The 26516-nt window shown below is 37.8% G+C and overlaps 2 protein-coding genes across 3 annotated transcripts in view; both read right to left on the bottom strand.

Annotated features, from left to right (window-relative positions):
• Positions 1-9406, bottom strand: part of LOC107595737 (diacylglycerol kinase theta-like) — a 34373-nt gene extending 24967 nt beyond the window's left edge. For both annotated transcript variants that reach the window (XR_001610293.1, XM_016286226.1), the window contains exons 1-2: positions 8694-9406; positions 5085-5164 (exon numbers count right to left, since the gene is read on the bottom strand). Coding sequence is in view for 1 of the 2 variants with exons in the window: in XM_016286226.1 (XP_016141712.1) it covers positions 5085-5164; positions 8694-8901 (288 nt within the window). In the remaining variant the exon portion in view is untranslated. The remainder of the gene's footprint in view (positions 1-5084; positions 5165-8693) is intronic.
• A 6042-nt stretch (positions 9407-15448) lies between these two features.
• The window catches only part of LOC107595780 (nuclear factor NF-kappa-B p105 subunit-like), a 33765-nt gene continuing 22697 nt past the window's right edge, over positions 15449-26516 (bottom strand). Inside the window, exons 10-23 of the mRNA XM_016286305.1 lie at positions 25355-25493; positions 24191-24337; positions 23978-24073; positions 23395-23562; positions 23105-23246; positions 22818-22932; positions 22497-22698; positions 22239-22408; positions 21156-21258; positions 20754-20896; positions 20591-20651; positions 19594-19760; positions 19132-19258; positions 15449-15954 (exon numbers count right to left, since the gene is read on the bottom strand). Coding sequence (XP_016141791.1) covers positions 15860-15954; positions 19132-19258; positions 19594-19760; positions 20591-20651; positions 20754-20896; positions 21156-21258; positions 22239-22408; positions 22497-22698; positions 22818-22932; positions 23105-23246; positions 23395-23562; positions 23978-24073; positions 24191-24337; positions 25355-25493 — 1875 coding nt within the window. The 3' untranslated portion in view covers positions 15449-15859. The remainder of the gene's footprint in view (positions 15955-19131; positions 19259-19593; positions 19761-20590; positions 20652-20753; positions 20897-21155; positions 21259-22238; positions 22409-22496; positions 22699-22817; positions 22933-23104; positions 23247-23394; positions 23563-23977; positions 24074-24190; positions 24338-25354; positions 25494-26516) is intronic.

Genomic DNA, 26516 nt, shown 5'->3' with positions numbered 1-26516 from the left:
TCTTTGGCTGCTTGATGTGCAGGTTGGTAAATAATTCTACAAACACTTTGGTGGGCTGGTGAATAAGTGGTTAGAGGGGTGTTCTGTTACCAAACCAATCGTCCAAGATGTCTGGGTGAGTAAAATCTAGAGAGACATGCTCTTGAGCTGATCTTCATTCGCCATGCTACAAAAAAACATCATTGTAATTCTCCCACACGGGAAAAACTCCCTTTAATTGGCGGAAAACTCCCTTTAGGATGTCTATGCTGCTGAACATTTCCATTAAGCATTCTTAAAGGTGAAGTGTGTCATTTTGTCCCCATCCCAGTTTCTCATACCCAGCTAAAATTCAGAGAACACTATAAAGAAACTGTGAAAATAAATTAGTTTGAGCATGGTTTTGAAAGAAGCCTCTCATGCTCACCAAGGCTGTATTTATTTGATAAAAATACAGTAAGAATAGTAATATTGTAGCAAAATTAATTACAATTTAAAATAAAAAATTTTTAGAAAAGTTTTCTATTTTAATATGTAATTTATTAATGTGATGGCAAAGCTGATTTTTCAGCATTCATCCCTTCAGTGTCACATGATCCTCCAGAAATCATTCTTCTATTTTGTGCTCAAGAAACAGTATTAAGATCAATGTTTAAAACAGTTAGCTGCTTAATATTTTTGTGGAAACCATGTTTTTCAGGATTATTTGATAAATTTAAAGTTCAAAAGAACATTTATTTGAAATAAAAATATTTTGCATTTTAAATGTCTTCGTTTGATTAATTTAATGCATCTATGCTAAATAACATTTTGAATTAGTAGCTATTAAAAAAAGTATATACTCCAAAACAAACAGTTGACGGTAACCGTTGCTGTCCATAGTATTTTTTTCCATACCCTTAACATACTAATAGAAGCAAAGGTGCCTCTTTGAGGGTACTGGACCAGTGACAAGCTGTTTTACCCCTAAAAGCTAAAAAAAAGCCAAAAAAAAAATGAAGTGACATTTAGGGGCTGACGTTCTCACGACAGAACACAGCACAGTGTACGATGGGATAGATTAGGTGCTTCACTCAGTATTTGGATATATAGCTTGAGAACACAAAGAAAAATAGCTTGACATTTGCTCAAGCAAATCAGGCTATTTAGACGCTTGTGATGGAGCCAGAAATCGAACTCGATGATGTCTGAAAGCTCACAGACACGGAACAGCTGTTTAGAAGCCTGGACTGTCAACATTTTCATAATGCTGAGAAATGTCACGATCCAAAATACAGCCACTGCACAGAAAATACCTAAACTCTAGGGACAAAAATATAATTCCATGTAATACAGAGGAAAATATGGCGAGGTTTTGTGTTTAAGGTTGCCGAAGTAATCAAATCTTTGATGATGAGGCCCCATACAAGCACACACACACATTTCCCTCTCCGTGGCAGTTGTGGCCTAATGGTTAGAGAGTCGGACTTAAGAGAGAGAGAGCCGCAGCAAAAATGGCTGTGTGTGTGTGTGTGTGTGTGTGTGCGCGCGTGTGTTCACTACTCACTGCTGAGTGTGTGCTCTTGGATGGGTTAAATGCAGAGCACAAATTACGAGTATGGGACACCACTTCACTTCACTTCTCTCCATCTCTCTCTCTCTCTCTCTCTCTCTCTCACACACACACACACACACCCCCTACGGCATGTGTCCTTGAGCTCCACATCCTCACTGGACACATCCTCACTGGCTCTTGGCCTCCCAGGGGAGTCACTACAGTAGACTGCAGAGCATCCTACCGGACGTGACCTCGTTTCCAGTCATTAGCCTATCTCTCTGATCCCAAAGTGATTGGCAGCAAAAATGGCTGCCCACTGCTCTGTGGCTACTGCTGAAGTTCTCTACTAAAACTGAAATAGTGCTTTTGGAAAAAATGGATGGAAAAATCATGCTTGGTTTTGCTAGTCTTTATATGTAATATATAAAGCTTTCACTCTTTTTGTTGTTTTGATTGATATTCATATTATCGATTAAGATTTGTGATTCATCAAACTTAAATTGTGAGTAATTACTTTAAAGACAACATCAAATTAAAAATGACTCAATTTATGTCTCTAATAAATGTCCCTGGCAGTGGTTATCGCTTAACTGAATTAATAATTGAAATAAAGCTGAAATAAAATAAAATAAAGCTGAAATAAAATAAAATACAACACTTAAACTCAAAAAACTTTACAGAAAATTAGAAATAATAATAATGTTTCCAAGTAAGTTTAATAATAAATAAAAAATAAATCAAAGCTAAACATTTTTTTTAAAGTACTAATAAAAATGTCAAAAGCACAGAAAAAAAAAAATACAAAAACAAACAAAAATGACAAAGTTACTATAATACATAATATAATAGATACTATAATAGCATATAAATACTACTACAGGGTTTATGCAGGTTTTATAATGATAAAGTTAAGACCAAGTAAAATAATAAATTGAATGGAACAATGTCAATATTTATAAGAAAATTATTAAATTAGGCAAGTTTATGACTAAAACAATAACAAATATCTGCCAATAGTCTCAATCAGCTTAATTCCAAGATTGTCATACCCCATAGCCATATTTGTTCTTGCTTTATACATAAACTCACATATATTTTTTTTATTATTATTTCTCAGAAAAGAAGACTTCATGTTCAATTTGCATCAAGTATATGTATCTTGATGTTTAGATATTTGTACTGGAAAACAAAACAAAAATACTAGAAGATATTCTTTTTTTTAGTGCATGCAACATTTAATGCCATGATTTTACAAATTTAGGACTTTCTGCTCAGATTTAAGAACTTTTTAGGCCTTAATTTGTGGAAGGCGAATTAAGACTTTTTAAGACCTTTTTAAGACTCAGAAACCCTGTACTAAAATAACACTGATCCCTTATTGTACATGTTTCAACAGTGCAAGTTATTCTACAGAAAAGTGTTATTTCACAGCTTCATTCAATTTACTTTCGCTAACCCTTAAATTACCTTACTTTTCCACTAACATAACCCTACATTTTATCTTGCCAATATGTTGTTTCATAAGGAAATCTGTCACATTTCAGAGGTTAAATGTGTTGCGTGCGCATTATTTCTTGATTTCAAATTTATTAAACAAATTATTTCCACTTATTCACAATATGTGATACATAACTATTAAAAACTTTTTCGAGTCTTAAAGGACATATTCTCGATTTTCAGTAATAACAGTGTCGAAAGGCTGAAACTGTTGTGTTCGTATTTCCTCAGATGCATTGTCACGAGCTGTCGAGGAGCGAGGAACACAGGTGTGAGATTCAAACTTCAAAGAAGACTTCACTGAGAACTCGGGTGTAGAACAACACATAACACAAGATAATAACCAACAAAGAACAGAATCAGGACTACGCACATGGTAAATGAGGGAACTAAACAGGAACAGCTGGACAAGGATTAACTAATTAGAAACCATGGTAACTAATGAGAGCTCATAACAGAGTCAGACATGACAGGAACTGAACTAAACTGAACATAATCGTGACATTGGTTCAGTGAGGTTGTTGAGTAAAGGTTAATGGAGCAGTTGGCTCAGATACTGACTCACTCCTACAACACCCACCCACCCACACACACACACAGAGCTGAGAAAAGTCTTCAGCCAGTAAAAAAAAGAAAAGTCACATCCATTTCCTTTTCAAACTGAACACATCAGTCTTCCAGCCAAAGAAACTAGAAAAAGAGAATAAAAACACTGCATGCACTTTCTTGTTTGTCTCTGCATGCATTATGTATGAAGGCAAACTTCCAGAAGAGTCTCTGAAGGCCCGTCTTTCATTCAGACCAGTGGTTTCTGTTCCACCTCATTATCTTTCGGTCTAAATCTACATTTTGACATTTAGCCACAAAGTCACACATTAAGATTGATACAAAATACATTAAAGTATCACCAGCACGTTACTATGAACAATGGTGAAAAAATGTTTTAACCATCCAAAATGTGACTAGCAAATAGAATCAAATATTCTAGAGCAAAGTGTAACAAACCAAATCAGCATGCCAACACAATATGTTCATATCACCAAGGCCACTGCTAAAATTCATAGGGATTGGGACAAAATTTGTATAAGTGGGCCTCCTCACCCCGTGCGCGGGACAATGATGGCCCTGCATTATATCCACACATAGAGATAATCAACTATAGACTGGGTTTATAATCAGTAGTGAGTATACTGAGAGAGAGAAAAAACTTCCGTTCTGTTATGATAAAGCTCTAGATTGCTAGAAGAGCTGCTATCAAAAGGCACAAAGGCTGGCTGACACTTGGCCTTCACGAAAGACCACAAAACGGCTGGAAGTCATCAGTAATTCATTATGAAGGCCGGACAAAGGGCTACACTGACTGCTGTGTCACTGAGCAAAACAGTCAGTATATGAGGACTAAATAATTCATTGGAGATTCAGGGTGTAATGCACTTCCTGTTTGTAATGCAAAGCCACGGATAAGACAGGTAAAGCATCAACTGCTAATTATGATCGTTCTTGCATGATCATACCCTGCAAAACAGCTTGATCATTCTTCATTAACAGCATGATTGTTCAAGACTTTTCATCAAGAGCATCCATCCAGCGTTGTGATGCCTCAATAATGCTGTTAGTGAAAGCAACCTGGTCTTGCCTTATAAGTGTAATATCCAATAAGGGTGAATCGCATAAGATCATGTCCAAGTTACATTCACAAAAAAAGAAAACATTTTGTAGAAACATTTTTTTTTATAAAACCATTATAACCTTTTTTTTCTCAATGTATTTAGATGTTTGACTTTAAGAATAATTGAAGTTTATTTTATTTAAAATGTATTTATATTTTTATTTTAAATATTATATGTTTTTATTTAAAAATATCTATTAGATTCTCATTTTTGTAATGGAGTGCTTTTACTGATAAATGCAAAATAAAAAGTAACACTATAATATAATAAAAGTCTCAAAGGTGAAAAATCATACAACTTTTTAAATATGACCTGATTATGTTTTTTTTAACAAGTTTCATGAGATCTACCCATAAAGTTCATGTTTGTCTACCCTGTCATATGTGGCATGTTTTACTCACCTGTACTTGTGTGGGAGCCATACAGGAACACATGGTCCTGACGTGCTTCAAACACTTCTCATGTGACATGAAGTTACACACTGCAGGGCAAAAAAGAGAGAGATTTAGTGCAGGCCACAGAATTATGGTGCATTATGTTGCCAAGATATGTGGGTTCAGCAGCTTAAGCAAAAAGAAAACTTGCCATTCTTTCTCAGCAGTCCACTCTCAGCCCAGTGTACCATGTCATAATTTTCACAATTCAGAACTGAATTCAGTGCATAATAAATCTTTTATAATACCAAAATGAATTGCAAAATAGTCAACCAATGACTAGGTGAAATTTCACAAAGATTTTCAAACATCAAGCAACAGCATTTACTACTCAAAAGAGCAATTTGCACGAAAGACAAGAGCACTGACCGCTGGATCGTTGCGTGCCCAATTTAAGGTGCTGTCAGAGCCCACTTTGGCCCTCAGTGCAGACTGAACCTCACTGATGCATTTGTTGCTTTTCATGCTTACCAGAGACAGGAAGTGATCTCGCTGGTCAGGCAGAGCTCCTCTCACTATCACAACCACAAGAGCAAGGAAAACATTCTAAAGTTTACTGTACCACAGACGCGTTCTCACGCACACTCTAAAGCCCGCCACTCTTGTGAAATCAGAAACCGCTAGAAACTACATGCACATGCTGTTAAGGAAATCACAAAGTCTGTTCAACACAAACCTTTGTCATATGAACCCATGAAACTGTTTTAGCAACATTTTTGTTAAGTCTAACATGCAAAACACTAGTGACAGAATATGTAGCCGGAGTTTCACCTCATGTTAATTCCAAAATCTATAGGAAGTCAGTGGCGAATTCTAGGGGTACACACACATTTTGACCACTGAAAATTAAAAAGTAATTTTTCAGAAAATTTTGATTTAAAAAAAAAAAAAACGGTTTTAAATTATAATGACAATATATACCTTCACCGTATAAACTGTCTTTCTATTTATTTATTTTTTTTCTAAATTCTCTTTAATATTTTAATGTTATCGTTTTTCACAGTAGGCCAAAAATCTTTGGATTTTGAATTATTCCGTTTTAATCATAATTAAATAGTACGGTAATGTAAATAGTTGTGCATGCACAATTGAAACACTTATTCAAAATGTATTTAAAACATATTTGGATTTTCCAAGATAGACCTCTTGTTTACAAGCCGATTAATAATTGCTTTATGCGTTATATCCAAAAATAATTTTGAAAGTTATTTTATGGACATCTTGATATTTAGAATTTGATTAATGTAATACTGACTTTAAACAAGACTGCTATGCAAAACTTTAAAAAATTGACTTAAATTACGATTGTATTTTTACATAAATTTTTTTTACATTATAGAATGGTCAATTACTCCAACTAGTGACTAATTTAATGCTATCACTTTTCGTGTTCGAACAAGAATTTCCATTTATGTGCATCAGTATACCATAATGCACATATTTTGCTTTAAAGTATTTATGTGAATTTAGTTTTCACAAAAAAAAAACTAATTTTAAGTACGTCTTGTTTATTTGCATTATATCAGTCGATCATAACAAAAGATTATACTCAAGTCCTGCATTTAAAAACAGCAGTCATGAATACAATTTAATAAGTATGTTAATTCATTAGTCTAAGCCTGACATGTTACTAGTCTCTTCACCAATGCAATAAAGACACAATACGAATGACAATGTAGAGCATGCGTGTGTTTATGTTCTACTCTCTCTTGGTCCATCTGGCTACAGCATCCAGCCTGCCGCCTCGCTCCACTAGACTACGTGTTGCCATGCCAACCTGGAAGAGTCGATCACTACTTCACTGCAGCAACATTACGTAACAGAAACGTCTCATTTCTGCCTAACTCTGCCTGGTAACATCCACATTTGTCAATCAACATCTGCTTTTCAGCCCTGCCAATCTCACGGCCACATAAATCCAGTCCACTTGTCTCTAAAGTAATGCTGCTTGAATCTGCCAGAATCATTCATACAGGGCCTGTCGTGAAACCCTGGTGAACAGCATAACATAGTGGATTAAAATCTACCTAGGAAACAGCAACAGGCTTTAAAAGGGCAAAACTGATCTAGTTTTCAATCACTCTATGTGCATGAGGAAAAAACATGTTTTACATATAGAAATCAGATGGAAGGGGATTTGGCTCCATTATGATTCTTTTGCTGTCATTTTCACATAAAAAAATTAAAGCATACAGCTCAGCATCATTGTGATCAATTCTCATAAAGATTCAAAAGAAATCAGTTCAGCCATAGATTATACTCTGGCTGGTCTTTAGAGAGGATACTCTGTCACAGATTCTGCAAAGCCAAGAGTTACTAAACCAGAACTGAATACAAAAGGAGACAAAACTGGTGCTTTTCCCCCAAAGCACTACAATAAATAAAAGCTTCATAAATGACACAAAAGCATCATAAAAGTTGTCCATATGACTCATGTACTCTGTATTGCAAATTTAAGTTTTTATTCATCGAAACGACTGGTATCCACCCTAACTTGCATTCATCAGAGTTTATGAGAGAAGAAGTGAATGAGTCATTCACTAAATGACCTAATCCAGTAGTCAAGTTCAATTCAATTATTCAATTATTTGTTTGCAGCCATTGCAGTCAAATATTGATTTGCTCATTACACAAAGATACTGTATGACTTCTGAAAACTTGGAATATACTCGAAGAGTCATATGAACCACAGCTATGGTTCTTTTGCATCTTTTTTTTTTTTTTGTCTTTTGTCCCATTGTAAACTGGGCTGTTGGTTATACTCTTGAATCCTGCAAAAGGAAATCACTGAGCCATTATCACTGGGCATCGCTGAGGTTTGTTCAGAAGGACTGCTTTGGATTAAAGTCTAATCTAACATGCTAAACAACTACTTGCTTATTTGTAACTCAAATAAGCAGCTCTGTAAAGAAAAACACATATGGTAAACATCTAACTGACTGAAGTGAGAATAGTACAGATCTTCTCACACGGTCACCGGCCTCCATCAGTTGGAACTCATCAAAGCGTCCTCCTGCACATGACCAGCCAATCACGGATTCCTGTCCAACAGGAGGAGAGTGTCGGATCGATCTGCATCAATCTGTCTTCCCCAGTTAGTATACAAGCTAGCCTATAGCCGATCATTCTTTCGAGAGGGAGGTGTGGAGGAGAGAGAGAGAAATGCTGGACATCCTGCGTGCTTCTTTTTTTTTTTTTTTTTAAACATTACCTTCTTCATTCCTTCGCTTTCCAGGACTGTCAATCAAACTGGTATGCGAAAATTCTATTTGAAACCAAATCAGATGCGTTCACTTTAAAAGAAATGGTTAAGTGATGTAAAATGCATTAAACGGTCAACTGACAAATAGTGTTTATTTAAGAGTATTACTTTAGCACAATCATATATATCGCATATGCATTTTTCACATCTGAGCAGCATTAAACAGTCTGTAAAGACACCTAAATACCACTTCAAAAGCGCTTCTGTACCACCTTTTCGGTGTAAATTTAGCATAAGAGAATTTAAAGACGCTTTGTTGACATTGCTTTGCTGAATGGAACCTGCCGACCAAGTGAATCCATAAAGCATCTTACCTTCACAAACAAACCCGACAATCCCCCATATGAAGTCGCTGCAGTGATGGCAGAAGGTCGGTTTGGTCAGGGTCACTCTCCGAAAGCAGTGTCCGGGAGCGTTAACCGAATACCGCGCCTTTGAACCGGGCGACTGCTGCGTCCTTTTTCTCCTGGGTCCGGGGCTCGAGCTCGGGCTGTCGTGCTTCACCCGACCGCTGTCTGCCATCTCTGTCACTTACAATGTAAATCCAGTGCAAAACCCCAAAATAAAAGGCACCACTAGGTTGGCTGTTGTGTAAGTCACATACGTGATTTAGCAGTTATGTTAAACCCAATCGAGTCATCGCTGAATAAAGTGAATGTTTCTTCTCTCCCGCTTCAGCGAATTAAAAAAAGAGTCGGAAACGCGCCGTTTGGCCACAATGTATCAATGTAACAGAGTGTCTGAACGTTCCAATCAAAGCGCGTGTGTTAATTACTGTGAGAGCTTCACGATCTGACCATCAAACTCAATAAATAAGCCAGTCTGCCTTTATCGACGAAAATCATCAGTCTGCCAATGCAGGAAGGGAAAATAAATCCACCACGTCCACATATATGATGTTCTGATGTTAAAATCGTCACAAACGCCTGCTGTTTATCCTTTACGCTGCTTTTCACTTTCTCACCACGGGAGAAATTCACCTCACCAACACAAGCGCCTGTAACTTCCGCCTGTAGTAGTGCTCCGGCCAGAGGGAAATACAAGATTCACAGCAGGAGCCTCAGCTATGGCAAGCCGTTTTAATATGTAATAGGCCTATTCCATTAGAGTGACTAGTATCTATGATACTAGTACTTGTTTTTTAAAGTCAGCTTACTCTTAAAGGGGTTATATAATGCAATTTAAATTTTTCCATTCTCTTTGGAGTGTTACAAGCTCTTGGTGCATAAAGAAGATCTGTAAAGTTGCAAAGACTAAAGTCTCAAATCCAAAGAGATATTCTTTATAAAAGTTAAGACTTGTCCACGCCCTCCTAAAACGCCTCGTTTAAACACGCCCCCACATGTCTACGTCACTGTGTGGGAAGATTTGCATAACACCACCCAAATGTTCACGCAAAGAAAGAAGGCGTAACTTTTATTCTGGCAGTAGTATTGTTGCTGCCGCCGCCACCATGTTGTGGAGATGCTGTGTGTTTCGTTGTGAAAGTGAAACTACTTTGTTTGGTCTTCCAAAAGAGTATGATATCCGCTTCGTCATGCCTAGAGCTGATCCGTGCTGGTCGCTGAGGAAATACATCAACTTTGCGCTGTGGATCGCCGGATCGGCTTTCACTGTGAACGAAGCGGAGTCCAGCCTGGGGTCGTCACATGTGGTTGCCGCAAGTCCGCAGGCCGCTCCTTCGTTGAATCCACCGGCCACGCTTTTCTCAAGCTGCTCACTCTAACCCGCCGGACATTCCTCACTCTAGGCCGCCGGCCGCCGCTCACTCAAGCCCGCATGTGTGATGCTGTGTGACACATTTTATGGAGGACTGTTTCCTGAACCTGCAGAGTAGCTTACAATGGGTCTGTGTGCTCAAAGGCTGTTCTATAAAGTGGCACAGTTCCAACTTTGCAAGGACAGTCTGGAGCTTCTGACTCACAGTCTGTAAGTACGTTTTTTATATTTAAAGGGGTCATATGATGTTGCTAAAAAGAACATTATTTTGTGTATTTGGTGTAATGAAATGTGTTTATGCGGTTTAAGGTTAAAAAAACACATTATTTTCCACATACTGTGGAATGCAGACATGGTTTTATGTTTACGCGGCGCGATACGCAACACAACCCGTAAAAACAGTAATTATGTCCTCACTGGATGCAACAAATGCCTCGTTTGTAATGGGTTTTATTGGTTTTGTGTCGTTGTGCCGGGAGACACAGCATCACAGTATGTTAACATTTCTGTCACACGCTTGAGGTATTCAGCCAATCACAACACACTGGATAGCTGGTCAATCAGCGTGCACATCGCTTTTCAGAACGATGAGATTTGTAAAAATAGACGCGTTTCAGAAAGGCAGGGCTGCACGATCCTCCTCAATAATATAATCTGTTTCTCAATCGGGCTCAAACTGATAAGCGATATTAACGATGCCATTGTTTACAATACAACCAGAGCACATGCCGCTGAGGTGAGGGGCGGGACGATTAGACGCGCACTAGGCGGTTTAGCCAATCACAACACACTGGGCTAACTAACCAATCAGAGCCCATCATCTCTGGCCTGTGTTAACGGGCATTTACAGACATTTTTTTTTTTTTACAGACAGATATTTTCACATAAATGACATTTTGGAAAATTATTGCATTGCAATGCAGTTTATGCCTCGTTTGTAATGGGTTTTATTGGTTTTGTGTCGTTGTGCCGGGAGACACAGCATCACAGTATGTTAACATTTCTGTCACACGCTTGAGGTATTCAGCCAATCACAACACACTGGATAGCTGGTCAATCAGCGTGCACATCGCTTTTCAGAACGATGAGATTTGTAAAAATAGACGCGTTTCAGAAAGGCAGGGCTGCACGATCCTCCTCAATAATATAATCTGTTTCTCAATCGGGCTCAAACTGATAAGCGATATTAACGATGCCATTGTTTACAATACAACCAGAGCACATGCCGCTGAGGTGAGGGGCGGGACGATTAGACGCGCACTAGGCGGTTTAGCCAATCACAACACACTGGGCTAACTAACCAATCAGAGCCCATCATCTCTGGCCTGTGTTAACGGGCATTTACAGACATTTTTTTTTTTTTACAGACAGATATTTTCACATAAATGACATTTTGGAAAATTATTGCATTGCAATGCAGTTTGTGCAAGTCCAGAACAGAGACGAGTTGCAATAAGACAAAAAACATACGGTTGCCGATCGCGTAAGTCACACACACGTGACTGACCGCTCACTTGCACCAACAGGAGGAGGAGAGTCATGTTACTCTCTACACTGCACTCAACCTGAGGGATTCCTACACTTTCAGTCTTTGAGGAGACATGAAAAACAGCGCATACCGAAGGAACGGTATAACGAAAAATATTAGTGGTTTTGAAACCGTGAAATTTTCAAATCGTGGTATACCGTGAAACCAGTAATCGGCCGATGCCTAGTTGTAAGGTGTAATGTTTAACCAGCTTGCCACACACACAAGAGCTCCAAGCAGGATCCACAGGCTGTTTTTAGAATGCGGAATTCCGTTGTGACTTTGACGCTTGCAGGACATTATGATGTTCTGCAGGGGTGAGAGTTCCACACCCTCATGGCTGCTCACTTACAGTCATAAGTGTTTTATATCATAGAGTAGAATGAAAAAGTATGACTCATTACTTTGCTTGTGAGGACATACCCAAATGAAGGTTTTCTCAGATTTAGCTCACTTCTGGAGGCAAATTGTGTAGCTAATACTCTATCAGACAGACACAATCACCTACACACAGACTGGGTGGTCACAGCTCATTGTGACACCACTATGTTGTGAAGTACATATGCTTCCTGTGATGGTAAAAATTTCTCTTACATGTCACTCAGATTGCTAAATGCACTGAGGACACGCCTTGAACATACCTGGAACAACAGTGTCCAGGCCCAAAGATATTGCTTAAAGGAATAGTTCACTCAGAAATGTCCTCTATCCAGAACATTGCTTTCTTTAGTGAAACAGCTGTCTTGTCTGAATCAGGAGAGAAATATTCACAGATACAGCACTGATTACAAATGAAAATGGTCTAAAACAGTTCTAAGCAAATATGTTGGTGGATTTAGATGTGAGAGGACATCAGGGTTGGATTTTTTTTCCACTGGAGAAAGCATTATGGATTTAAAAATGCCTTGATGGATTTGTTTCTTACAAACATGCAGCTTTTCGCTACACAAGACATTAATTGGACTACAGTCGTGTGGATTACTGTGATGTTTTTATCAGCTATTTTGACTTTCGTTCTGACGGCACCCATTCACTGCAGAGGATCCATTGGTGAGCAAGTGATGAAATGCAATATTTCTCAAAATCTGTTCTGATTAAGAAACAAACTCAACTTCATCTCGGATGGCTTGAGGGTAAGTATATTTTCAGTAAATTTTGATTTTTGGGTGAACTATTCCTTTAAATTGTCAGGGCCCAGGACTAAATTTTAATAGTGGTCCAGCTGAGTCCAATATGGAAGCAATCCTATAGTGCAGTGATTGTCAACCATCAAGAGTCAAGTTTGTAAAACAGACAAATAATAAAAAACTAAAATAATATTGTCATTTTTTTCAGTTCCTTTTTATAGAATCAAAACAAACTGTTTAAAATGTTTGCGCGAGTTGTTTTACTCTCAGTATCAGGCACTAATATGGACAAAACATTTATATACATATATGTATATACACACATAAAAATTGTATGTGTCTTTATGTTTAGCTAACTAGCTATATACTACTAAACTTAAAAATTCAAAGAATAAGTTGGAGTTGAAGAAATGTAGAATAACAACAGGTAATGAAAAAGTTATTAAATTCTATAAATACTATTGTATTTAATTGTTAGCCTATACTGTAATTAGCTTAAGATTCTAATATATAATAAATATTATGCAATATAAATGTGAAAAGACAGATATATGAGAGTTAAAGAATTGAAATTCAAATAATTGGATGTTTAAAAAGGCAAGATTGGACACCATCTGCTGGTGGTTTAACAGAAGACAACACAATTATGGAGAGAAAACAAATATGTGTGCAATATGGATAGTCAAAGCAGTAGTACACAATGAATTGTTTTATTATAAAAGTATCACAATAAAACCAGTTACAAAGCACACATTTTCCCCTCTGTACAACACTGCTTCACAGGGTACAGACATAAATACCAATTTACAGCCAAAAAATAATAATACATTATAGTGCCCGTCAAACCTTTAATTTGGGGTTTCAGATGATTTTGTTGCTTTTTAAAAATGATTCACTATAGTATGAAAATATTACGGCAACTAAACACATTTTGGTGACATGAGTCCCCAAGTCAGTTCAAAGGTCAAAGGCCATGTTTAAAAAATTTCTAAAAAAAAGAACAGAACTGATCTTAGATCAGCATATTATCGGAGTGATATTTTGTTTTATACAGCCTGAGTTCACACAGCAGAAGGGAATGAGATTCAATGTATGTCACTACAAATATTTCATGAAGGGCATTTGAGGCATTTGGTTATTACAATCCTCATACACACTTCCTGTAAAGCTCCTCAAAGTCACATAAACAAACAAACAAACACACACACACACACACTCTCTCTCTCTCTCAGAGTCCATCAAAATCTAGTCAAACACTCCAATCGCTGCCCAGGACTGACCTTCCTGTTTTTTTTTTTTTTTAATCAATCAAAAATGTGAAAGAGAGAATATTCTCTCAAAGCTTATTCATTTTTGAAACAGAACCCTTGAGCAAAAAATAGGAATTACAGGTAGCACCACTAAATGCGAAATAAATCCAATCACCACCCCAAATAATGCTGTACATCACAGCTGAAGGGTTGCAGGGCAACAGCAGAATGGGTCTTTTCTGAGTTTTTTCCATTATCCAACAGATCGGATTGGTCGAGAGGGTCATAATAATCCAATAGTCCTCTTCTTCCGCTCTTCCTCTTCCTATACGTCATTGCATTGCCGCTACAGATGAAAACCCTTTGTAAGCAAATGGCTAAAGGAGGACGTTATATATACTGAAGGTGCTGTTCTTAAACCGGATTGTTTGTTAAAATATAATAACAAAAGGAAGCAAATAGTTGAGGCCAGACTTATCAAACCAGACAAATTTTGTATTCATAAAAAATTCTGACAATAAGCACTTTAGAAAATCGGCCTGAGAATGTAAAAATGTGAAGTCCAAGACATCATAAACCTAAATATTGAGTTTCTTAAAGGGTTAGTTCACCCAAAAATGAAAATTTACCCATAAATTACTCACCCTCAAGTCATCCTAGGTGTATATGACTTTCATCTTTCAGACGAATCCAGTCAGAGTTATATAAAAAATTGTCTTTGATCTTTCAAGCTGTTTACTGGCACTCAGTGGGTGTTGCATGCATCATTCAAAATATTCAAAACGTAATAATAACTTTAATCTAGCTTGTGCCAACAGTCCTACACAGAAGCAGCTCCGGGCTGATGACGTATGAGGTCGGCGTTGCGCATGCGCTGGTGAGTCTCGTGAAAACCAACGTTTGTTGACAGGAGCAAAGGAAGCAAAGTTTCCTTACTTTAGCAAAGGAAAACCTCTTGGCTTATATCGAAGTCCTCCGACATTCTTCTTTACAAATCCTCGTTTTGTACTTCTAATAAATGACCGTTGTTTTGTTTTGATCTCTCCCCTGCGCTTCCGCGTTCGTCACTTCTGAGCGGCGCATGCACAAAGTCGACCTCATCCATCATCCGCCCGGAGCTGCTTCTGTGTACAACTGTTGGCGCAAGCTACATTAAAGTGATTATTACGTTTTGAATATGGATATTTTTCTTACAAAAATGCATCGATTCGCTACAGGAAGACTTTGTTCACCCCTTTTTTTTTATGGATGGGCACTTTTTATTTAACTTCTTTTGGACTGATGCATGCAACACCCGCTGAGTGCCATTAAACAGCTTGAAAGATCAAAGACAATTTTTTATATAACTCTGACTGGATTCGTCTGAAAGAAGAAAGTCAAATACGTCTAGGATGACTTGAGGGCGAGTAATTTATGGGCTAATTTTCATTTTTGGGTGAACTAACCCTTTAATATAACTATATTTGTTCCAAATGGGCTCTGGACTTTATCTGCTGCCTCAGCTTTAGCACAACTGAAACTAGCCACTTGAAAATTAAAAATGACCAAGTAAATATAGCTCTTATAAAAGGACAAAATAAAATGTTCAAATAAGTGCTTTTTGGTATTATTTATATTAAAAGCTAAAAATAAAAAAATAGAAGAAAATCCCTGTGGCCAGAAAGCTTAAGGACTCCTCAACGTTCCCTCATTTGCATTTTGGGTGGAGCATCCACAGTGGGCGGTGACCAATTAAAGAGTTTGGAGGTGTATCCTGAGGTTGAGTGGTGCTGTAGTGAGGAGGGAGAAGCTGTTTTTAGGGTCAGGCCTCAGTTTGTGCGATTGTGTTTGGAGTCTGCAAGACTGAGGTTAGGGCTCTAGAAAGAGGTTTCCACCCCGCTGTCGCATATCCCACTCTCTTCCTGATGGGGGCCCAGTGTCAAACCCTGAATGGACTTACAGAGCCCTGGACCTGAGAAATCGTTTGTTTTGAGGAAAAGAAGGGTGATTATTATTAGTATGTCAGTAAAAAATTTCAAATCTTTTCCCTAATTTTTTACAGGAAATTATTATACATCTTTCTTATAAAAGAAAATAATTCTATGAATAGAATTCATGTAGATAATATATATATATATATATATACACACACACACACACACACACACACACACTACTGTGCAAAAGTCTTAGGCCACTAGTATTTTCACCAACAAAAAATGGTTTTAAGTCAGTCATTTCTATCTTTTGCTGTAGTGTGTCAGTACAAAATATCAGTTTACAATTCTAAACATTTCTTTTGCCAATTGCCAATAATTGGAATAATGCACTGAGATTTTTGTATGCACAAGGAGTCTGATAGCAGCCAGTGCTCCACACAGAGATCTGATCTCACCATCATCCATTGATGCGTTTTTATCATACTGCTGTTACAGATATTTATTAAAGGGGTCATATGATGCTGCTAAAAAGAAATTTTTTTTGTGTAATGAAATGTGTTTATGCGGTTTAAGGTTAAAAAAACACATTATTTTCCACATATTGTACATTATTGTTTCTCCTCTATGCCCCGCCTTTCTGAAACACGTCAATTTTTACAAAGCTCATCGGTCTGAAAAGCGAGGTGTGCTCTGATTGGCCAGCTATCCAGTGCGTTGTGATTGGCCGAATACATCAAGTGTGTATTGTGATGCCCTGTCCGGCCGGAGCAGCGAGACAAAAACATTAAAACCCATTATAAACGAGGCATTCGTTGCATCCAGTGGGGACATAATTATGGATTATAATGACTTATACTGTCTTTTTATGCGTTGCGTTGCATCGCGCCGCGTAAACATAAAACCATGTCTGCATTTGTGATCGGAGAAATGACAAACAACAAGCCCTCCTCTACACTGCCCAAAAAACTCGCTTTTGAATCGTCAGTGGCAAATTCTTTAAATATAAAAAAAACATACTTACAGTCTGTGAGTAAGAACAGCCGGCATTGTAGTCTACTCTACCAGGATCAGGAAACAATCCTGACATTAACACACATCTGCTGCACACATCTGAATATTTGGGTTAAACTGTTCTGGAACAGTGTTGTAAATACAACTTAACCACTGATTTCTAGTCATGTCCTCTTTTGGAAGGCCAAACAAAGTAGATTCGCTTTCACCTCCGGCCTTGAGTGAACGGAGGCCGGAGGACTAGAGTGAGAGTATGCGGAGGCCGGCTTGAGTGAGCAGAGGCGGGTGGGCTTGAGAACGGCACGGCCGGCGGATTCAACGAAGGAGCATCCGGCGGGCTTACGGCAACCACATGTGACGACCCCGGGCTGGACTCCGCTTCATCCACGGTGAAAGCCGATCCGGCGATCCACAGCGCAAAGTTGATGTATTTCCTCAGCGACCAGCACGGATCAGCTCTAGGCATGACGAAGCGGATATCGTCCTCTTTTGGAAGACCAAACAAAGTAGTTTCACTTTCACAACGAAACACAGCGCCTTCACGACATGGCGGCGGCAGCAACAACAATACTACTACAGCGAGAATAAAAGTTATGCCTTCTTTCTTTGCATGAACATTTGGGCGGTGTTATGCAAATCTTCCCACATCGTGACGTAGACATGTGGGGGAGTGTTAAAACGAGCCGTTTTAGGTAGGCGTGGTTGACTCTTAACTTTTATAAAGAATATCTCTTTGGATTTGAGACTTTAGTTTTTGCAACTTTACAGATCTTCTTTATGCACTAAGAGCTTGTAACACTCCAAAGAGAAAGGAAAAATTTAAATCGCATTATATGACCCCTTTAATCTCTAAAACGTGGCACAACAATACGTACAACCATGAGAAGGAAACTGAGAAAAAAAAAGAACCTTCCCCTGGTGGCACTTACACGCTCACTCGACCCTGACGATGACTATGTCAAGTTCAACCCTTCAAATCAGACAGCAAGGTGGAAATACTTGTTTCAAAGAAACTGCTCAGGAGACAAAACCCAGAAGTGCCATATCTGGCTTTCACTTCTGTTCCTGGGAATCCCCCTCTCTAGTGTCCGCTTCCCCCTGAAACATGGCCATCACGCGGAGACTATATGTGAACACTACCGCAGTATGATGGGTCACCCTGAGACCGAGCGGAACTCCCTCAGAATGTAGTGGCTGTGCTGTTTTGTTGACATCATGCTTGAGTTCACATGAGGTTATGTCAGGGAGAACCACAACGTGATACAATTGTTAAGGAGGGCAGGGAACCGAGACTGACAGTGATTTAATCAGGGGGTTTTACAAACCATAATGTGGGACAAAAAAAAAACTCCCCAACAGAACAATACAGATTAAATTCTCACTCATACTGCAAAATGCCACAGTGATGATGTGCTCTTGGAAAAAGATCCAAAATGCTACACCAACGAGCAAAAAACATGTTTTGAGAAGATGAATTGTTGAGGTTTATGTTCTGGTACACAGAACAAAGGAAATATTAAAAACCGTCATCTACTAACATATATAGTTGTGCCTTTAGAAATGAAAGCAATAAGCCACTCAAGACCATGGGTTACTGTGATTTTACCATAGTTGAATCTTTTATCAAATATAAACGGTTTTATAAAATGGTGACAACAGAAATTTGACTCAAATATGATCACAATTAAATGTAGTCCCGTGTATTAATCAAATCATAATAAACAATTCTTCTGTCAGGTTTATTAGCCTGTCATTTGACACTAAAGACTACAGTAATGGTTGCTGAAAATTCAGCTTTCCATCACAGGAATAAAACAGATTTGAGAATATATTAAAACAGAAAACTATTAATACTTCTCAATTGCAGCCTTGGTGAGCATAATTCAACTGATGTTATCACAGGGTTGTGTAAATGTTGCAGCTGTTCTGAACTCAGCTTATCTAATCTGAAATAAGATTACATTTTTTTTAAAGCCATTTGACTAACTCCTTTACTGACACATCCAAAGGAACTTACAGTGCACTTACTACAGGGAAAGTCCTGTGACCAACCTGTGGTTATGCATACCCGCATACCAGGGTACAATGGTAATGTTTCATGGACCACTCCTTTTGGGGGGCTAGAACCAACAACTTTTGGCTGATGTTCAACCACCTAGGCCACATCACCAAGAAAAGCACATATCAGTCAATATTACCTGTGAGCTGAGGCGTGGTGTGGACAGCTTCAGGCTCCTTGCACATAGCCTGGAGTAAACTGACAGCACTGCTGTTCCCAACATGCTTCAGTCCCTCAACCAGCTCACGCACCGTTCCTCCAGACACCTGCAGAGGGGACAGATCATCAGCAGCTGAAACCAGAGCAACTACAGAATGCACAAAACTAAATTAATGTTCAGCCTACTGATATAGTAAATGTTAGAGCAATTCATTTCTTTAATGTTGTTCTGAGAAATATGGGTTGATAGGACTTAACTAGGTTCAGTAATTCTGGATATTTCAAAATATAATATAATATAATATAATATAATTAAGAACTGGTGCTTCTGTAGTATGCCGGTCAATTGTGGATAACATCAGATTAAGAGACAATTCTCTGGTGTTCATTTAAGATTCAAGTCAAAGTTATTTGTAGTCAAAAAGGAAGTACATTAGTTGACCTCATAGCTGTCCAGCAGCTTTCTAGCAGGGCAGGTGCTGAGTCTGAAGGCACTGGTCAGGATGCCAAGCCCCAGAGCATGAGCCAGACTCTCCCAGCCTCCCGTCTGTCCTTCCAGGGCCTGGCACAGCTCCTGCTTTGTGTCAGAGCTCAAGCTCTTCATGTCACCTGCCAACACAAGCCAAAAACACATTTAAATGTACACAAACACAAAACCGTTCTTAACATACATATTGGTTCAATTTTTTGGCTAATTTCAAGTTGATTGAATAATTAGAGGAGGGCATTATTTATATATATATATATATATATATATATATATATATATATTGCATGCCTAGAAAACACCATTTTAAAATTCCCTGATATTTCCAGTTTTTTTTGTGAATGTGGAAACCCTGAACAATACAAAAAAAAAACATCAACAAAAAACCAGAAGGATAAATGTTACCAAAATACTTTTTTGTAGAGCCTACAACACTACCATTCAAAAGGTCTGGGTCAGTAAGGTTTTTAAAAAATCTTTTGAAAGAAAAAAAAGCAGTAATATAATGAAATATTATTATGATTTAAATAACTGTTTTCTATTTTACAATATTTTATGATGTCATTTATTTCTTTGATGGCAAAGCTGAATTTTCAGTAGCCATCACTCCAGTCTTTAGTGTCAAATGATCATTCTAATATGCTGATTTGGTGCTCAAGAAACATTTCTTTTTAATTATACAAATTTGAAAACATTTGTGTGGCTTAATATTTTTGTGGAAACTGATGATATTTTTAGGATTCTTTTTTTTAAGTTTAAAAGTCAGCATTAATTTGAAATGGAAATATTTTGTAACATTATAGCCTTTACTGTAATTTTTGATCAATTTAATGTGTTCTTGCTGAATAAAAGTATTTTTTAAGTCTTTCCATAGATAAATAAATATATACATACCTACATAACTGACCCCAAACTTTTGAATGGTAGTTTATATTCATCTCAGTGTTCATACCTTGTGGTGGAACAACAGTGGTGGTGAGCTGATACTCTTCTCCATTAAGAATATCATACACCTGAAAACATGCATTAAATTACATACAGAACCACTGGCAACCTGTAATACAATTACATTACATAATACAACAATTATCCAAAGATATGACTCTCTATGCCACCTCTGGGGAGGTTGCCATGTTCAGAGGGGTTGTCCCAGGAATATAGCCTTCATCTTCCTCCTCCTCCTCCTCCTCACATGTACCACACAACTCATCTTCTTTGAAGAACAGTGGTTCAAAGTTTTCTTTATGAGGATCTGCTCCTAAAAGCAAGGTACACAACACTAATTGGTAACCTCTTGTCAAAGTAATTTAATCCAATATATATGGTCACAAAAGTACTAATTATTACTTGGGATGAGTGATTATTTATCTTCAATAAATGATAAAAAAGTTGCTTTTGGCTAATTCTACCAGAGATATAAGCAGAACACTGATGACAGCAGGACAGGATGTTACAGACAGTTATTTGTAGACATGTCATGTTAGTCATACACCTGTAATAAATACACACTTCCTCACCTGCAGCCATCAGGAGCGCGCACAGTTTGGTTGAGTCACGTCCTGCAGCAACGTGCAGAGGAGTTGAACCATTATAGGTGACGCTGTCTACATATGCATTACCCTGCATAGACAAAATGTTACACACAAAGTGTCATTCAAGTCAAGTCACCTTTATTTGTATAGCGCTTTATAAAATACAGATTGTGTCAAAGCAACTTTACAGTGTCAAACAGGAAAATAGTTTGTCAATAATGCAAGAGGACAATAACAAAGAGTCCATTTTTTTTTAGTTAGTTAAGGTCAGTTCATTAATTAAGAGATAATTACGATTAATAACTTCATAAGCACATTATTTCAGCATTTTCTAAAGAAATTAATACTTTTATTCAGCAAGGATGCATTAAGCTGATCAAAAGTGACAGTAAAGACAATGTTACAAAAATGTTTCATTTCAAATCATAGGAATTTCTATTCATCAAAAATTACTGAAAAAAATCTACCAAGTTTTCCACAAAAATATTAAGCAGCACAGCAGTTTTCTAAACTGATAATAAGAATAAATGTTTCCTGAGCAAATCAGCATATTAGAATGATTTCTAAAGGGTCGTGTGTCACTGAAGACTGGAGCAGAGATGCTGAAAATTCAGCTTTACATCACAGGAATAAATTACATTCTAAAATATATTAAAATAGAAAAGTTATTTTAAATTGTAATATTATTTCACAATATTACTGTTTTTACTGTATTTTTGATCACATAAATGCAGCCTTGGTGAGCATAAGAGACTTATTACAAAAAACAACAGTATAAACACAAACTCTCATTTCTTATTACTCATTTCACATGAAACAAGATTAGCTATAATAGTTTTTTAGCAGCACAATAAAAATTCTACTTTTTAATTCTAACAGAATTAGAGTTAGTGAGAATGTGTAAAAAATCATGAAAGATTAAATTATGACAATCATGTATTGATTAACATTATAGGTGGGCTTCATGGGGGGAAAATGCAAAGGTTAAGAGCATGTAGAGCAAAACTTTACAATATTAGGAATATGTAGTATTCACTAAAGCAACATCCTTCAAACCCATCACTGTACCTCCAGCAGGAGGCAGCCGGCAAGGGAAAGGTTTCCCAGCTCTGTGGCCAGGTGAAGTGCTGTGTGGCCACACGTGATCTCCTGAACATCCACATCTGCCCCGCCATCAAGCAAGGCTCGCACACAACTCAAACCGTTTGCTTGTACAGCCAGGTGAAGCGGACAGAGACCTGAACACACACACACACACACACATCTGAGCATACAGAACAGCTTCAAATCAGCTTTAATGGTTTTGACATAGTCAGTCCGCCGTACCTGCTGTGTTCGGGATGCTGGTTAATTGCACCACTGGTTTGTACTTTAGCAGCAATCGCAGCATGTTGTCCTCTTTCTGCTGAGCCGCCAGGTGAAGTGCCGTGTTTCCATGGCGATCTGTGAGCGTGATGTCCACATCGGCCTCCAACAAGGCCTCGACCGCCTCTTTTTGCTGTGTCAACACTGCTAGGTGCAAAGGAGTCTGGAACAGATGTATCAGAGGATTTTACTGGCCACAGAGCTTTTGGGAATTTCACAAGCTTTGGTTGCAGTGAAAAACAGAAATCCAATTCTAAGTTATAGTGTGAGTTTGTAGTATACCTGGTACAGATCATTCCTCATGTTGATTATGTCCTCTCCGGGGAGACCCGAGATGACTTGTGCTAGATTTCGCACGGCATCTGTCTGACTATGGATCACTCCCAAATGTAAACCCCTAAAAGTCCGATCCAAAACAGAACATATAAGTAAGTAAAGCTTTGATCTTTGGGAAACAAAGATAAAACATCTGAAATAATTTATTCATATTGACGTGTTTTGGCGAAAAGTGGGAAGTTTATGAAAATAGAACTTCTACAGAAATATGAAGTTGGTTTTTCCTGACTTACGTGTCTCCGTTCTCATCTTGAGTGGTCATGAGGGGGCGCTGTGGAGCCAGAAGCATTCTAGCATCACCGCTTACTGCGTAATGAAAGAGAGCTTGAGCCTGTCTTCCAGCTAGCTCAGCCAAATGCGGCTCTAACACACAGCCTGAAAAGAGCAGACAAACAAATTTGCACAGAAATATTTACAACCAATACGAAGCTTGTCTGGGTTTTAGTCTTGTTTGACCAGAGCTAGAAAACTTTGCACAAGCTTATTTGAACATTTGAAGATTTAGCTTCAAGCAAAGTCTAACCTGTGGTGTTTAACTCCAGATTTTCTGTAGGCTCTGTGTCCTCACTTTCCACTCCCAAACCGACAGGTTCAGGCTGGGCACAGATTCGCACCACCCCACCTGCTGCCGGATCATCATCGGTATCACTGTCACTGTCCTCATCACTGTCTTCCACTGGTTCTTGATACGCTATAAGAGAAATGAAAACTGAGAAACTAGCTTTGAGGGCAACATCCTATTAGTTTCACGGTTTTCACAAATAAATAAGCAGCAAATCCATGTTTAACATTTATAATAATAAGAAATGCTTCTTTTTCCAAATCAGCATTTTAGATTTCTGAAGGCTCATGTGACACTGATGACTGCAGTAATGACTGCTGAAAATTCAGGAATAAATTACATTAATATAAAATGTATAAAAATAAAAAACAGCTATTTTAAACTGTATTAGTATAAATAAATGAAGCCTTGGTGAGAATAAGTGACTTTTCAAAACGATTTTCAAAAATCTTACTGACCCCAAACTTTTACATGGCAGTGTATGTAATTGTACAGTCAAAACTGCTGTAATGGCAGCAGCTTGATTGACAGCGTGGACACCCACCATGCTTGATGGTGGTCCCGCCTCCTCCCACGCCTGAGGAGAAGTTGTATCCAGACCCAAAATTGTTATAGGTTTGATATCCCTGGAAGAAATGTCCTACAAGACAAAAGAATGTGTTTAGCTAACATCACTGACCTTTTATGCATGGTGGGAATTTCAGGCTTCTAATAATAAAGCTACTGATATATGAAGTGTAATGGCATATTCATATACCTCCCACTCCTCCTCCACTGGGACCGCCCCCTGCTGTAGACCCACCCCCTCCTCCTCTAAACATGCCCCCAGCTCCGCCTCCTGCTCCACTGTAGTCCTGGAAGTTTGGCAGTGTCTTCTGTCTCTTTCGTTGGACTTCTTCTTTGTCTTAAAACGGTTTAGAAACAGTATATCAATGGCAAAGTAAACATATGGTCAGGGGCGCCGCTAGCAATTTTGGGCCCTATGAAAGAATATGAGGTTGGGCCCCCTACCGCACCAAACATACACTATGTTGCCCAAAGTATTGGGAAAACTAAAAAAAAAACTCATCGCCAAACACCAATGACTTGTACATATGCGTACATTCATTTTAGACACTTCCAAAACTGTGGCAACAAAGATTGAAATACAATTTTTAAATACATGAATTATGTTTCCATCTTTGACGCCAGAATACCCAGAGGCATTGTCGTGATAGAATAGAAAATGGTCCTGTTCAAACTATTGGTATAAAATTAGAAGTACACAATTCTAATACTAGAATAGCATTATATACTTTAAAAAAAAAATTAGAAATTACTAAAGTAGTCAAATCTGTTCATTAGAATGGGGTGTCCCAATACTTTTTGTGTACAAGCCAGTCTAGCTATTCAAAATTTTTGTCTGCAATTTAATAATATTGACCTATTACTTTTGCTTTTGACCATTAGGTATCAGTAACATAATTAATTCAGAACCTGTTTTATGGACATAGACTTTCTGTACCACACTTAGGTATCAGTAACATAATTCATTCAGAACCTGTTTTATGGACATAGACTTTCTGTACCACACTATTCTGCTGATATGGAATGAGTTTGACTACTTAATCAGTTATATTAATAGAAATGCTTCACTGGGGCAAACAAAAAAATCCTAAAATAATAAATAGGATACCCCATAACACCAGCATTTCCAGTCAACATTTCTCAATCATGATCTTACTCAGCTAAATGTGACTATTAGCTATATATATATATATATATATATATATATATATAAAAAAACATGCAAAACAGAAACTGTCATTAGTGATCTCAGACTTTTGCATTTTTGTCTTGGCTTGAAAAGAAAATCCTAAAAAAAAGAGTTTATGTTGCACAGTCACAATCAAACCTTTAGGGAGTAGGTTAAAGATTTTACCTATAATCTGTGGATGGTAGGTGAAAGGCTTGGGTTCACTCGTTTCATTGTCTGACTTTCTTTTTAGCTGCACAAACACAGAGATGGGCTTCTGGAGGTTCTGGTCCCGATATTTAGGCGTCTTGAAGACAATGGCAAACTAAAAGATGGAATTGTAGGGTGGATTATTCATTCCACCAGAACATTTATTTTAATAATAACAATAACACCATAAAATCACAGCCATCTAAAGTCAAGATGTAACACTGATTTTTATTCACGGCTTCATTCAGAAAAATTGGACGGCTTGTTTAAATTTTCCTGATCCCTTAATCATCCACATCTACACCATTATACCCTTTTCTCCTGAAGTCAAAAATTCCTGTGCCAAAAACAGTCACTATTTAGTTTCAAAAGACCATTCTCCACAATCTCTTTCTGACCCTTAGCAAAGTCCTCTTTGAAAAATTCACTTCCCTTCGGCGACCATCTTGGTCATGCCTCCAGGCAGCTTTGTCCAGTCATGCAGGTACCGCTCTTGTCTGCTCGAAAGCTAAGAGGCTGAAATCTCTCAAACCGTATTGGTCAATATTACGTTTAAATAACATATTTCAAATCAGAAATACAATTAGACAACAAATAGGGTCATAACCTCACTAGTTGAAATCATGCAAATTAATAGCATTTTTCAGACTTCCTGTCCTTTAACAAAAAGGTGATTGGCTCTGTAAAATTGAGCATTATGATTTATTCCATTCGTTTTTATGCAAGTTTACACATTTCCTACTCTTAAAGGGGTCCTATTATGCTTTTTCACTTTTTGAATTTTAGTCAGTGTGTAGTGTGTATGTTTGGGCATAAAAAAGATCTTCAAACTTACAAATCTCAAAGTCTACTCCAAAGGGAGATATTTTGTTTTTAAAAAATCCCTTTTCAAGAACTACAACGAACGGCTCGTTTGGACTACAGTGTTTGTTTTCCGGGTTTTGTGATGTCACAAAGCGGCTCATGGTTGGGGGGTGGGGAGGGGAGAGGTCGTGGTTAACGCTTGGTTGAGTGCATCAGACAAGACGACGACGAAGAAGTGCTGCTGTAGCCTCAAGTTTTCGTAAGTTATTACACATGCACCTGAATAATTATGTATGTAAATATGTATGTTACAATTATGAAAACGTTTTTATAA

Source organism: Sinocyclocheilus grahami, unplaced genomic scaffold (genome assembly GCF_001515645.1).
Source record: "Sinocyclocheilus grahami isolate Dianchi unplaced genomic scaffold, SAMN03320097.WGS_v1.1 scaffold208.1, whole genome shotgun sequence".
NCBI classification, from domain to species: Eukaryota; Metazoa; Chordata; class Actinopteri; order Cypriniformes; family Cyprinidae; genus Sinocyclocheilus; species Sinocyclocheilus grahami.
This window is presented reverse-complemented; position numbering and strand designations above follow the sequence as displayed.